At 47.4% G+C, this 12,626-nt stretch overlaps 1 protein-coding gene across 6 annotated transcripts in view; it reads left to right on the plus strand.

The window, feature by feature from the left end:
* Positions 1-12,626, plus strand: part of POLN (DNA polymerase nu) — a 617,268-nt gene that overhangs the window by 489,261 nt on the left and 115,381 nt on the right. For all 6 annotated transcript variants that reach the window (XM_063924721.1, XM_063924733.1, XM_063924728.1 and 3 more), the window contains one exon: positions 3,780-3,862. In XM_063924721.1, coding sequence (XP_063780791.1) covers positions 3,780-3,862 — 83 coding nt within the window. The remainder of the gene's footprint in view (positions 1-3,779; positions 3,863-12,626) is intronic.

The following is a 12,626-nucleotide window of genomic DNA, read 5'->3' on the forward strand; positions in this document are numbered from 1 at the left end:
CACCAAGAACCACACCTGCTCCCGAGGACACCGCGGAGAGCGGGACTGGAGTGGCCACCGTAGGCTGTGCAGTGGGAGGCAACAAAGGTGACAGGTCTGTGGAGCAGAAGATCCCCTGGAGCGCTATAATAACCACAAGAGAATCCTGTGGGGAGCTCAGAGCTGGAGCAGCTGCACTTAGGCAGTAACATAAAGCACTGGCAAGGTTCAATGCTGAACTGACCCCTTTTAAAAGAGGAAACCGCCTGCGATTGGTTGAGAGTAACACACAGCAAGATGCATACATCTTTATACGCAGTACAGGAGCAATTGATGCCTGTTATATTCAGCTCTTCATCAGTCCCAATATATATATTTTTCCAATTGTAAAGCGCAACGAAATATGCTGCACTATATGAGAAACTGTTAATAAATAAATATACGTAAAAGTCTATGTTTTACTATTTAAAGTAACAGCCATACATTGTTAGGTGCAATGCAAGCTGAATAAGTGGTTGAGTGCAGATGTTATAATTACATGAATATGACAAGTGTGTACAGTATATCTAAGAAACTGACCACTAAATGTCTGTTTTTGTAATTATAGTAGTTATGAGAAAATATGCAAATAAAAGCAACAACAACAACAACAAAAAAAAACTAAAAAAGAATCTATTCTCTCATTATTTGCTACTTCTGCGAAATATTGTGTCACAGGTAATGCTGGAGCACCGTATGATTTAGGGTTTGGAAAAAGCACTTACACTATAAAGGCTCAATTATCATTTTATATGACTAGAACATTTGCAACAATTTAGTTGCTAAGGGACTAATAACCTATGTCTGCTATCAGCAGGACAGGTAGATGAAAGCACTTGTGAGGCAGAAGTTTAATATCGTGAAGTTGCTTTGCTTTTGCACTCAAAAAATATATGTTTTTATGCTTTTGTTCTGGGCTTTTCTGGCTTTCTAGTCCATGTCCTCATATTGGAGGTCATTTTGACCCGATCGCACGCTGCAGTTTATCACAGCAGTGCAATTGGGTCAGTCCGTCACTCATTTGTGGAGCTCACTGGTGAGCACTGTGGTTCCCATTACACTGTGGTGCCCCGGGTTTATCCAGCATGCATTGCTAGTGACATAGGGCCTGATTTGGATTTGTACACAAATCCAATGGGCAGAATGGGTCATGCTATATAACTTGTAGTCCCCCCCCCCCCCCCTCAAGCCACAGGATGATTGACATACTGCAACGTTTGGTGGTAGAGGAGGAGGCTGCAACCGGTTCCAGTCTTCTAAATGGGGGCAAATCACCCTTGTTTTATAGGCGTACCGGGCCCATGGTCTGCATCTCCTGAACCAAACTTCCTGGACCCAACTGTCTGGATCCTATGGCCAGCCTGAGTAAGCTTCAGTTTAGGCAGACTGACAGCGGTCTGTTACCATCACAAATCCCAAGGCGCAGTTGCATCCTCAGACACAGAATCGGTTCTTGCAGATGCATTGTGGAGGCAACTATGGGGGTCATTCCGAGTTGATCGTAGCAGCACAGCTACGATCATTCACACTGACATGCGGGGAGATGGCCAGCACAGGGCTAGTCCGTCCCGCATGTCAGTGCCGCCACCCCCCCTTCCGTAGAAGTGCAAAGGCATCACACAGCGGCGATGCCTTTGCACTTCAAGAGTAGCTCCCGACCAGCACAGCTCTAGCGTGCTGGCCGAGAGCTACCCGTCGCTCCTCGGCCCGCAGCGGCCCACCCCACCCCACCAATGGTCCAGCCACACCTGTGTTGCTCGGATCGCTCCCCCTAAACGGCGGCTTAACGCCGCCGTCCAGCCCCCTCCCGCCCAGCAACCGCCTCTGCCTCAGAGTCGATCACTAGGCAATGACAGAGTCGATCACTAGGCAATGCCATGCGCCGGCACATTGCGGCGTCGGCGCATGCGCAGTTCTGACCCGATCGCTGCGCTGCGACAAACTGCAGCGAGTGATTGGGTCGGAATGACCCCCTATAGCCTATAACTAGACACCTCTGCATTTTATTTGTATAGAATTGCAATTCCATACAACTTGGAATCTGGCCCATAGCAGATCCACATCTTGAAGATTTGTCTATTAATACCAGGGTGTGAAATGAAATGGAAGTGCTTCTAAACATGTGTTTATGCAAACATTAGTGGAAAGATAAGTTGCCATCTTTTCATTACCTATCATTTAAATTTGCATATCTTATCTCAAAGCAATAATGAAGTACCTAGCAATCTGCAAAAGAAAGAATGATTCTGTGCCAGCTGCACCCGAGGAACAAACAGATGGCAGTTTCTCAAGCAAAGGGCTGTCTCATGTGGTGTCCATCTCTTTAACAATATGTGAGTTCACACACAAGGAAATTGCATGAGGACTCCTGGGTTTTATCTGGATTCATAGCATAAAATCATAGTATCATAGTTTTGCAGCACTGTTTTGGAAAGTGCTGGGGCGCTTGCTGCCTTTGTAGCTCCCTACTGCAAGTCAACAACTCAGCATAGATCAAAGATCTAGCAGAATCTACTACTAAAAAGTCTGAAACTGTATGTCAAGCAGGAAATTGTTGATAACTACACAAGCAATAAATCCGAAAAAACAGACAAAGCAATATCAGACTGTGAACTATAATGAAGTCATTAGTGGCAGTGCTTGGCTCCCAGAGTGTGGTGAATTGTAGCCTTCAGCATTATATGAGATTATAGGACAGCAAGCAAAACTACAGGATATATATATATATATATATATATATATATATACACACACTATTGTAGTCAAAGTGTCGATACTTACAATGTCAACAAATCCGACAACTATCCCAGATGTTGGGAGGTACGCAACAATTATGATGTCAACATTAAACATCAGCATTTGTAGAATGCCGACATTCTCACAATTTTGACATGTGAAATGTCGACATTCTGCACAGACCTGCAGTTGAGGGTTAGGGTTAGGCTGTGGAAGGGGAAGTTAGGGTTAGGCCTGGGAAGTGATGACTTTCCCACTGGACCCGGAAGACATCGCTGGAGCCTCTGGACCAGGTAAATCTCCACTTGACCACCAAGGTCATTTTGTTGACATTCTAATCATGTCAACATTTTATCAGTTTTGACATGATGAATGTCGACCTTGTCAATGTCAACATTGCACGCATGTCAACACCATGACTAGGTCGACATTCTCATGTCGAGATTATGAATATGGCATGATGAATGTCGTCAAGGTCGCCATCAGGGGGGGACTGCAGGGTCTAGAGTCCCGGGCATGGACAAAGAGGGGGGCCTTCCCTGGTTCCTATTGCCAGTGGTGAAAGTAAAGTGGTACAGGCCGATAATGCACAACATTAAGAAATTAGGTATCGGTACGCCGTAATGCCCGACCACCTTTGCGCAACGGTGCTGTTATTTGCTACAAGCCTGTACCACTGAGCGAGTTACTCATATCGCTCAGCGGCGTCACAGCAGCAGCACCTCTTGTTTTTTCCTCATTGCAGCCAGGGCTGCCAAGAGTGCAACGCTGACCTTATGACGTCACGCTTCCTGGTCAGTTTGCGTTGCCAGTCTGAAAGGGGTCTCATGGCGGGTCACACCCAGGAAGGACCCGTGTACAATTCCCAGGTGCGACCTGTGATTGCAATGTGAAAGCGGTATTATGAATGTAGCACCTGCTTATAGTTATGTTTTAACCTAAAATAATTCTGATTTGTCTTTGCTGCATTGTTGTGGTTTTATTTTCCTCATTTGTACATGATATTTTGTTCGCCTGCCATACAGGAAGAATGTAGAATATAAAAATATAACCCAAGCTGATCGAGAGCAAGCTAAACGGGTAGTCTACTCGGTGATCTATGGAGTAGGTATGGAGTTATTTTACTTCATTGGGGTTCTTTGCATAACTGGAAAGAAAACCGCATCTAAAATTCTTTGGTGCTCTCCAGATAAACTCTGTACACCGGATCTAGAGTTTGGCGTAATAACCTGCTTTGATGTACTGTGCAAATGTAGAGTTTCAAGCAGCTTGCAGTTGCAGCCCCTGGAAAGTCAGATCGTTGGTGGGCAATTGAAAACGGAGTACAGATAATAAGATTTTACTCACCGGTAAATCTATTTCTCGTAGTCCGTAGTGGATGCTGGGAACTCCGTAAGGACCATGGGGAATAGCGGCTCCGCAGGAGACTGGGCACAACTAAAAGAAAGCTTTTAGACTACCTGGTGTGCACTGGCTCCTCCCACTATGACCCTCCTCCAAGCCTCAGTTAGGATACTGTGCCCGGAAGAGCTGACACAATAAGGAAGGATTTTTAATCCCGGGTAAGACTCATACCAGCCACACCAATCACACCGTATAACTTGTGATACTATACCCAGTTAACAGTATGAAATATAACTGAGCCTCTCAACAGATGGCTCAACAATAACCCTTAGTTAGGCAATAACTACATACAAGTATTGCAGAAAATCCACACTTGGGATGGGCGCCCAGCATCCACTACGGACTACGAGAAATAGATTTACCGGTGAGTAAAATCTTATTTTCTCTGACGTCCTAGTGGATGCTGGGAACTCCGTAAGGACCATGGGGATTATACCAAAGCTCCCAAACGGGCAGGAGAGTGCGGATGACTCTGCAGCACCGAATGAGAGAACTCAAGGTCCTCCTCAGCCAGGGTATCAAATTTGTAGAATTTTGCAAACGTGTTTGCCCCGACCAAGTTGCAGCTCGGCAAAGTTATAAAGCCGAGACCCCTCGGGCAGCCGCCCAAGATGAGCCCACTTTCCTCGTGGAATGGGCTTTTACTGATTTAGGATGCGGCAATCCAGCCGCAGAATGCTCCAGCTGAATTGTGCTACAAATTCAGCGAGCAATAGTCTGCTTAGAAGCAGGAGCACCTATTTTGTTGGGTGCCTACAGGATAAAAAGCGAGTCAGTTTTCCTGACTCCAGCCGTCCTGGAAATATAAATTTTTAAGGCCCTGACTACGTCCAGTAACGTGGAATCTTCCAAGTCCCTAGTAGCCGCAGGCACTACAATAGGTTGGTTTAAGTGAAAAGCTGATACCACCTTAGGGAGAAACTGGGGACGAGTCCTCAATTCTGCACTATCCATATGGAAAATCAGATATGGGCTTTTACATGACAAAGCCGCCAATTCTGACACACGCCTGGCCGAAGCCAAGGCCAATAACATGACCACTTTCCACGTGAGATATTTCAAATCCACAGTTTTAAGTGGCTCAAACCAATGTGATTTTAGGAAACTCAACACCACGTTTGAGATCCCAAGGTGCCACAGGAGGCACAAAAGGGGGCTGAATATGTAGCACTCCCTTTACAAATGTCTGAACTCCAGGCAGTGAAGCCAGTTCTTTCTGGAAGAAAATCGACAGAGCCGAAATCTGGACCTTAATGGAACCCAAGTTTAGGCCCATAGTCACTCCTGACTGTAGGAAGTGCAGAAAACGACCCAGCTGAAATTCCTCTGTTGGGGCCTTCCTGGCCTCACACCACGCAACATATTTTCGCCAAATACGGTGATAATGGTTTGCGGTTACTTCTTTCCTGGCTTTTATCAGCGTAGGAATGACTTCCTCCGGAATGCCTTTTTCCTTTAGGATCCGGAATTCAACCGCCATGCCGTCAAACGCAGCCGCGGTAAGTCTTGGAACAGACAGGACCCCTGCTGTAGCAGATCCTGTCTGAGCGGTAGAGGCCATGGGTCCTCTGATATCATTTCTTGAAGTTCTGGGTACCAAGCCCTTCTTGGCCCATCCGGAACCACGAGTATCGTTCTTACTCCTCGTTTTCTTATTATTCTCAGTACCTTTGGTATGAGAGGCAGAGGAGGGAATACATAAACCGACTGGTACACCCACGGTGTCACTAGAGCGTCCACAGCTATTGCCTGAGGGTCCCTTGACCTGGCGCAATATCTAGTTTTTTGTTTAGGCGGGACGCCATCATGTCCACCTGTGGCCTTTCCCAACGGTTTACCAACAGTTGGAAGACTTCTGGATGAAGTCCCCACTCTCCCGGGTGTAGGTCGTGTCTGCTGAGGAAGTCTGCTTCCCAGTTGTCCACTCCCGGAATGAACACTGCTGACAGTGCTAAGACGTGATTCTCCGCCCATCGGAGAATCCTTGTGGCTTCTGCCATCGCCATCCTGCTTCTTGTGCCGCCCTGTCGGTTTTGAAGATGAGCACTCTGCAGCCACCACAGTAGAGATACCCTGGTCCTTGGAGACAGGGTTATCAGCCGATGCATCTGAAGATGCGATCCCGTCCAAGAGGTCCCACTGAAAGGTGCTTGCATGGAACCTGCCGAATGGAATTTTGCTTCGTAAGAAGCTACCATTTTTCCCAGGACTCGTGTGCAGTGATGCACCGATACCTGTTTTGGTTTCAGGAGGTCTCTGACTAGAGATGACAGCTCCTTGGCTTTCTCCTGCGGGAGAAACACTTTTTTCTGTTCTGTGTCCAGAACCATTCCCAGGAACAGTAGGCGTGTGGTAGGAACCAGCTGTGACTTTGGAATGTATAGAATCCATCCGTGCTGTTGTAGCACTTCCCGAGATAGTGCTACTCCGACCAACAACTGCTCCTTGGACCTTGCCTTTATAAGGAGATCGTCCAAGTACGGGATAATTAAAACTCCCTTTTTTCGAAGGAGTATCATCATTTCTGCCATTACCTTGGTAAAGACCCTCGGTGCCGTGGACAGTCCAAACGGCAGTGTTTGGAATTGGTAATGGCAATCCTGTACCCCAAATCTGAGGTACTCCTGGTGAGGATGGTAAATGGGGACATGTAGGTAAGCATCCTTGATGTCCAGGGATACCATGTAATCCCCCTCCTCCAGGCTTGCAATAATCGCCCTGAGCGATTCCATCTTGAACTTGAATTTTTTTATGTATGTGTTCAAGGATTTCAAATTTAAAATGGGTCTCACCGAACCGTCCGGTTTCGGTACCACAAACAGTGTGGAATAGTAACCCCGTCCTTGTTGAAGTAGGGGCACCTTGACTATCACCTGCTGGGAATACAGCTTGTGAATTGCTTCTAGCACAGCCTCCCTGCCTGAGGGAGTTGTCGGCAAGGCAGATTTGAGGAAACGGCGGGGGGGAGACACCTCGAATTCCAGCTTGTACCCCTGAGATACTACTTGAAGGATCCAGGGATCCACCTGTGAGCGATCCCACTGATCGCTGAAATTTTTGAGGCGGCCCCCCACCGTACCTGGCTACGCCTGTGGAGCCCCCGCGTCATGCGGTGGACTCAGAGGAAGCGGGGGAAGAATTTTGATTCTGGGAACTGGCTGACTGGTGCAGCTTTTTCCCTCTTCCCTCGTCTCTGTGCAGAAAGGAAGCGCCTTTGATAATACAGTGCTTTCTTAGGCTGTGAGGAAACCTGAGGTAAAAATTTTTCTTCCCAGCTGTTGCTGTGGATACGAGGTCCCAGAGACCATCCCCAAACAATTCCTCACCCTTATAAGGCTCTATGGGGTATATTTACTAAGATTCGTATTTTCCCGTTTGAGGTCAAAGTTCAATCACGAATGACATCGAAAGTGTAAAACTGCAACTTTTTGAATTTGTTACGACTAATTTACTAAGCTGCCGTATTCTGCATTTTCGGGTTTTCCGATGTCGATGTCATTCGTTTTTTTAGGCAGTGTTTTACGTGAGTGACTTGTAAAACACTGCCGACTTTAATACAATGAATCTCGGCCGGATCTGAGAGATCCGTGCTGGGCTTCATTGTGCACTTTGTTTAAAAAAAAAAAAAAGTTTAAATTGTAAAAAAAAATTGCGTGGGGTCCCCCCTCCTAAGGCAAACCAGCCTCGGGCTCTTTGAGCCGATCCTGGTTGCAGAAATATGGGAAAAAAATGGACAGGGGTTCCCCCATATTTAAGCAACCAGCATCGGGCTCTGCGCCTGGTCCTGGTTCCAAAAATACGGGGGACAAAAAGCGTAGGGGTCCCCCGTATTTTTAAAACCAGCACCGGGCTCCACTAGCTGGACAGATAATGCCACAGCCGGGGGTCACTTTTATACAGTGCCCTGCGGCCGTGGCATCAAATATCCAACTAGTCACCCCTGGCCGGGGTATCCTGGGGGAGTGGGGACCCCTTCAATCAAGGGGTCCCCCCCCAGCCACCCAAGGGCCAGGGGTGAAGCCAGAGGCTGTCCCCCCCATCCAATGGGCTGCGGATGGGGGGCTGATAGCCTTTTTGTAAAAGTGATTGATATTGTTTTTAGTAGCAGTAATACAAGGCCAAGCAAGCCTCCCCCGCATGCTGGTACTTGGAGAACCACAAGTAACAGCATGCGGCGGAAAAACGGGCCCGCTGGTACCTGTAGTACTACTACTAAAAAAATACCCAAAAAAAGACAATACACACACACCTTGAAAGTAAAGTTTTATTACATGCATCCACACAAACATACATACATACTTACCTTATGTTCACACGAGGGTCGGTCCTCTTCTCCAGTAGAATCCATGGGGTACCTGTTGAATAAATTATACTCACCAGATCCAGGGTACCAGGCTCCTCGGATAATCCTTTTGTAATCCACGTACTTGATTTAAAAAAAAAAACGGAGAGCCGAGCCACGCACTGAAAGGGGACCCATGTTTTCACATGGGTCCCCTTTCCCCGAATGCCAGAAACCCACTCTGACTTCTGTCTAAGTGGGTTTCTTCAGCCAATCAGGGAGCGCTACGTTGTAGCACCCTCCTGATCGGCTGTGTGCTCCTGTACTGTCTGACAGGCGGCACACGGCAGTGTTACAATGTAGCGCCTATGCGCTCCATTGTAACCAATGGTGGGAACTTTCTGCTCAGCGGTTGACCGAAAGTGACCTCACCGCTGACCTGAAAGTTCCCCCAGGGTACCCCGGCCAGGGGTGACTAGTTGGATATTTGATGCCACGGCCGCAGGGCACTGTATAAAAGTGACCCCCGGCTGTGGCATTATCTGTCCAGCTAGTGGAGCCCGGTGCTGGTTTTAAAAATACGGGGGACCCCTACGCTTTTTGTCCCCCGTATTTTTGGAACCAGGACCAGGCGCAGAGCCCGATGCTGGTTGCTTAAATATGGGGGAACCCCTGTCATTTTTCCCCCCATATTTCTGCAACCAGGATCGGCTCAAAGAGCCCGAGGCTGGTTATGCTTAGGAGGGGGGACCCCACGCAATTTTTTTTCTATAAATTAACACTTTCCCACCCCTTCCCACTGATATACATGCACGGATCTCATGGATCCGTGCATGCCTATCCAAACACGGATCAAAAAAGCTGGTCTGTTTTTTTTTTTTAGCACTTTTTAACGATTTGTATTTTTTCACGGCAGTGTTTGTTTTTTTTTTTTGCTTTGCACTTCTTAGTAAATTACCGAGATTCATACTTAAACAGCCGCGTTTTGACCGATGGTGTATTCATTCGTATTTTTTTGTTGGACTTCAAAAAAAATACGAATGCCCTCATCACTGCCGAGATTTGAGTTTAGTAAATTCCCGAGATGACACTTTGATGAAAAAACGGCATCTCGGTCAAAATCGGGACCTTAGTAAATATACCCCTATGTGCCTTTTAAAGTCAGCATCACCTGTCCAGTGTCGGGTCTTTAATACCCTCCTGACAGAATGGACATTGCATTAATTCTGGATGCCAGCCGGCAAAATATCCCTCTGTGCATCCCTTATATATAAGACGACGTCTTATGTTCGCAAAATAGTATCCCTGTTTGACAGGGTTACAGACCACGCTGCAGCAGCACTATCTGCAGGTCTCAGTCTAGTACCTGAGTGTGTAAATACAGACTTCAGGATAGCCTCCTGCTTTTTATCAGCAGGTACCTTCAAAGTGGCCGTATCCTAAGACGGCAGTGCCACCTTTTTTGACAAACGTGTGAGCGCCTTATCCACCCTAGGGGATATCTCCCAGCGTAACTTATCCTCTGGCGGGAAAGGGTACGCCATCAGTAACTTTTTAGAAATTACCAGTTTCTTATTGGGGGAACCCACGCTTTTTCACACTTCATTCACTCATTTGATGGGGGAACAAAACACTGCCTGCTTTTTCTCCCCAAACATAAAACCCTTTTTTAGTGGTACTTGGGTTAATGTCAGAAATGTGTAACACATTTTTTATTGCCGGGATCATGTAACGGATGTTCCTAGTGGATTGTGTATATGTCTCAACCTCGTCGACACTGGAGTCAGACTCCGTGTCGACATCTGTGTCTGCCATCTGAGGGAGCGGGCGTTTTTGAGCCCCTGATGGCCTTTGAGACGCCTGGGCAGGCGCGGGCTGAGAAGCCGGCTGTCCCATAGCTGTTACGTCATCCAGCCTTTTATGTAAGGAGTTGACACTGTCGGTTTATACCTTCCACCTATCCATCCACTCTGGTGTCGGCCCCACAGGGGGCGACATCACATTTATCGGCATCTGCTCTGCCATCACATAAGCCTCCTCATCAAACGTGTCGACACAGCCGTACTGACACACCGCACACACACAGGGAATGCTCTGACTGAGGACAGGACCCCACACAGCCCTTTAGGGAGACAGAGAGAGAGTATGCCAGCACACACCAGAGCGCTATATAATTTAGGGATTAACACTATATTGAGTGAATTTTTCCCAATAGCTGCTTGTATATACAATATTGCGCCTAAATTTAGTGCCCTTCCTCTCTTTTTAACCCTTTGAGCCTGCAAACTACAGGGGAGAGCCTGGGGAGCAGTCTTCCAGCTGTACTGTGAAGAGAAAATGGCGCCAGTGTGCTGAGAGAGATAGCTCCGCCCCTTTTTCGCGGACTTTTCTCCCGCTTTTTTATGGATTCTGGCAGGGGTATTTATCACATATATAGCCTCTGGGGCTATATATTGTGATATATTTGCCAGCCAAGGTGTTTTTATTGCTGCTCAGGGCGCCCCCCCCCCAGCGCCCTGCACCCTCAGTGACCGGAGTGTGAAGTGTGCATGAGGAGCAATGGCGCACAGCTGCAGTGCTGTGCGCTACCTTGGTGAAGACTGATGTCTTCTGCCGCCGATTTTCCGGACCTTTTCTTGCTTCTGGATCTGTAAGGGGGACGGCGGCGCGGCTCCGGGAACGAACACCAAGGCCAGTTCCATGCGGTCGATCCCTCTGGAGCTAATGGTGTCCAGTAGCCTAAGAAGCCCAAGCTAGCTGCAAGCAGGTAGGTTCGCTTCTTCTCCCCTTAGTCCCTCGATGCAGTGAGCCTGTTGCCAGCAGGTCTCACTGTAAAATAAAAAACCTAAAATAAACTTTCTTTCTAGGAGCTCAGGAGAGCCCCTAGTGTGCATCCAGCTCGGCCGGGCACAGAAATCCAACTGAGGCTTGGAGAAGGGTCATAGTGGGAGGAGCCAGTGCACACCAGGTAGTCTAAAAGCTTTCTTTTAGTTGTGCCCAGTCTCCTGCGGAGCCGCTATTCCCCATGGTCCTTACGGAGTTCCCAGCATCCACTAGGACGTCAGAGAAATGTAACCTAGCTAGGCTTCCCCATGACAACATCAGAACATATACAGTATGTGCAATGTAAAATAAGAATAAATAGATATTTAAAAAAAATAATAATAACATTCCACTCAAAATAAGTAACCAGCCTGAGTTTGTAATCTCTATCAGGTCATAGCCTGGTTACATCAAAATCAGGGAGGGTGACAATTTCATCTAAATTCATCTAAATTAGGGAGGGCGTAATTTCATCCTGCAGAAGCAGTCAATAGCACCTGGCCGATTTGCTCACATGGGAAACAGGGAAACCCACTGTTTGCAGTGTCCCTGTAAAAATGTGAAACCAGTCCCGGCATAGGCAGTATGAGGCTGAAATCCGTAGAGAAGTCAGGCCTACAGAAATGTGCACCTCCACCCAGAGACAGCCAGCATTCTTCAGAATAGCTCTGGGGCTCATCCTGCCTTTCCTAGTTGTAAGTAAGAAATAAATAAATGGATTAAGTGCTGTTGTGAAATGGTCATACAGGCAAGCACTGGCAGTTACTCCTTTCCCTACGGATTCCAGTTTCATGCTGACTGTGCTGGGTCTGAATTCATGAGATAACAGAGGGACCCCATGCCAGGGTTCCTTGTTGTAGACGAAGCCAACCTGGCATAGCAAGGGACCCACATGCTGCTCCCCCTCTTTTACCAGTCACTAGCACAGGCTGCAGCAGTTATGGGGGGAGGAGCGGTTATATTAATATGTAAACATTTCCTAAACTGTATACAGTAGACTGGCAGTCAACAGAAAATGTTGTCATCGAGTCTATGATAAAGATTCCAGTATCTTTACTCCAGCCATATCTATTCCGTATGAGTTCACATTATTCTTTACAGTCTATTCTTTCAATCTAGATACAGGTAACTGAAAATAAACACGTAAGGAGGAAATGTGCTAGTTTTACACTTAGGCCCCATACACACGGGGAAGATGTGTGCTGAGTGATCTAGCACAGAACGCTCAGCACACATCTCTCCCCCTGCTCAGCACTCAGCGTGATGTGTGCTGAGCGAGGTGGGTGAGGGGGCGCTCATTTCACCCAGCGGTGAAATGAGTGATCTCACTAGATCATGCCAAATCTAGAGCCAGCGTCGCCGG

Source organism: Pseudophryne corroboree, chromosome 1, assembly GCF_028390025.1.
Source record: "Pseudophryne corroboree isolate aPseCor3 chromosome 1, aPseCor3.hap2, whole genome shotgun sequence".
NCBI classification, from domain to species: domain Eukaryota; kingdom Metazoa; phylum Chordata; class Amphibia; order Anura; family Myobatrachidae; genus Pseudophryne; species Pseudophryne corroboree.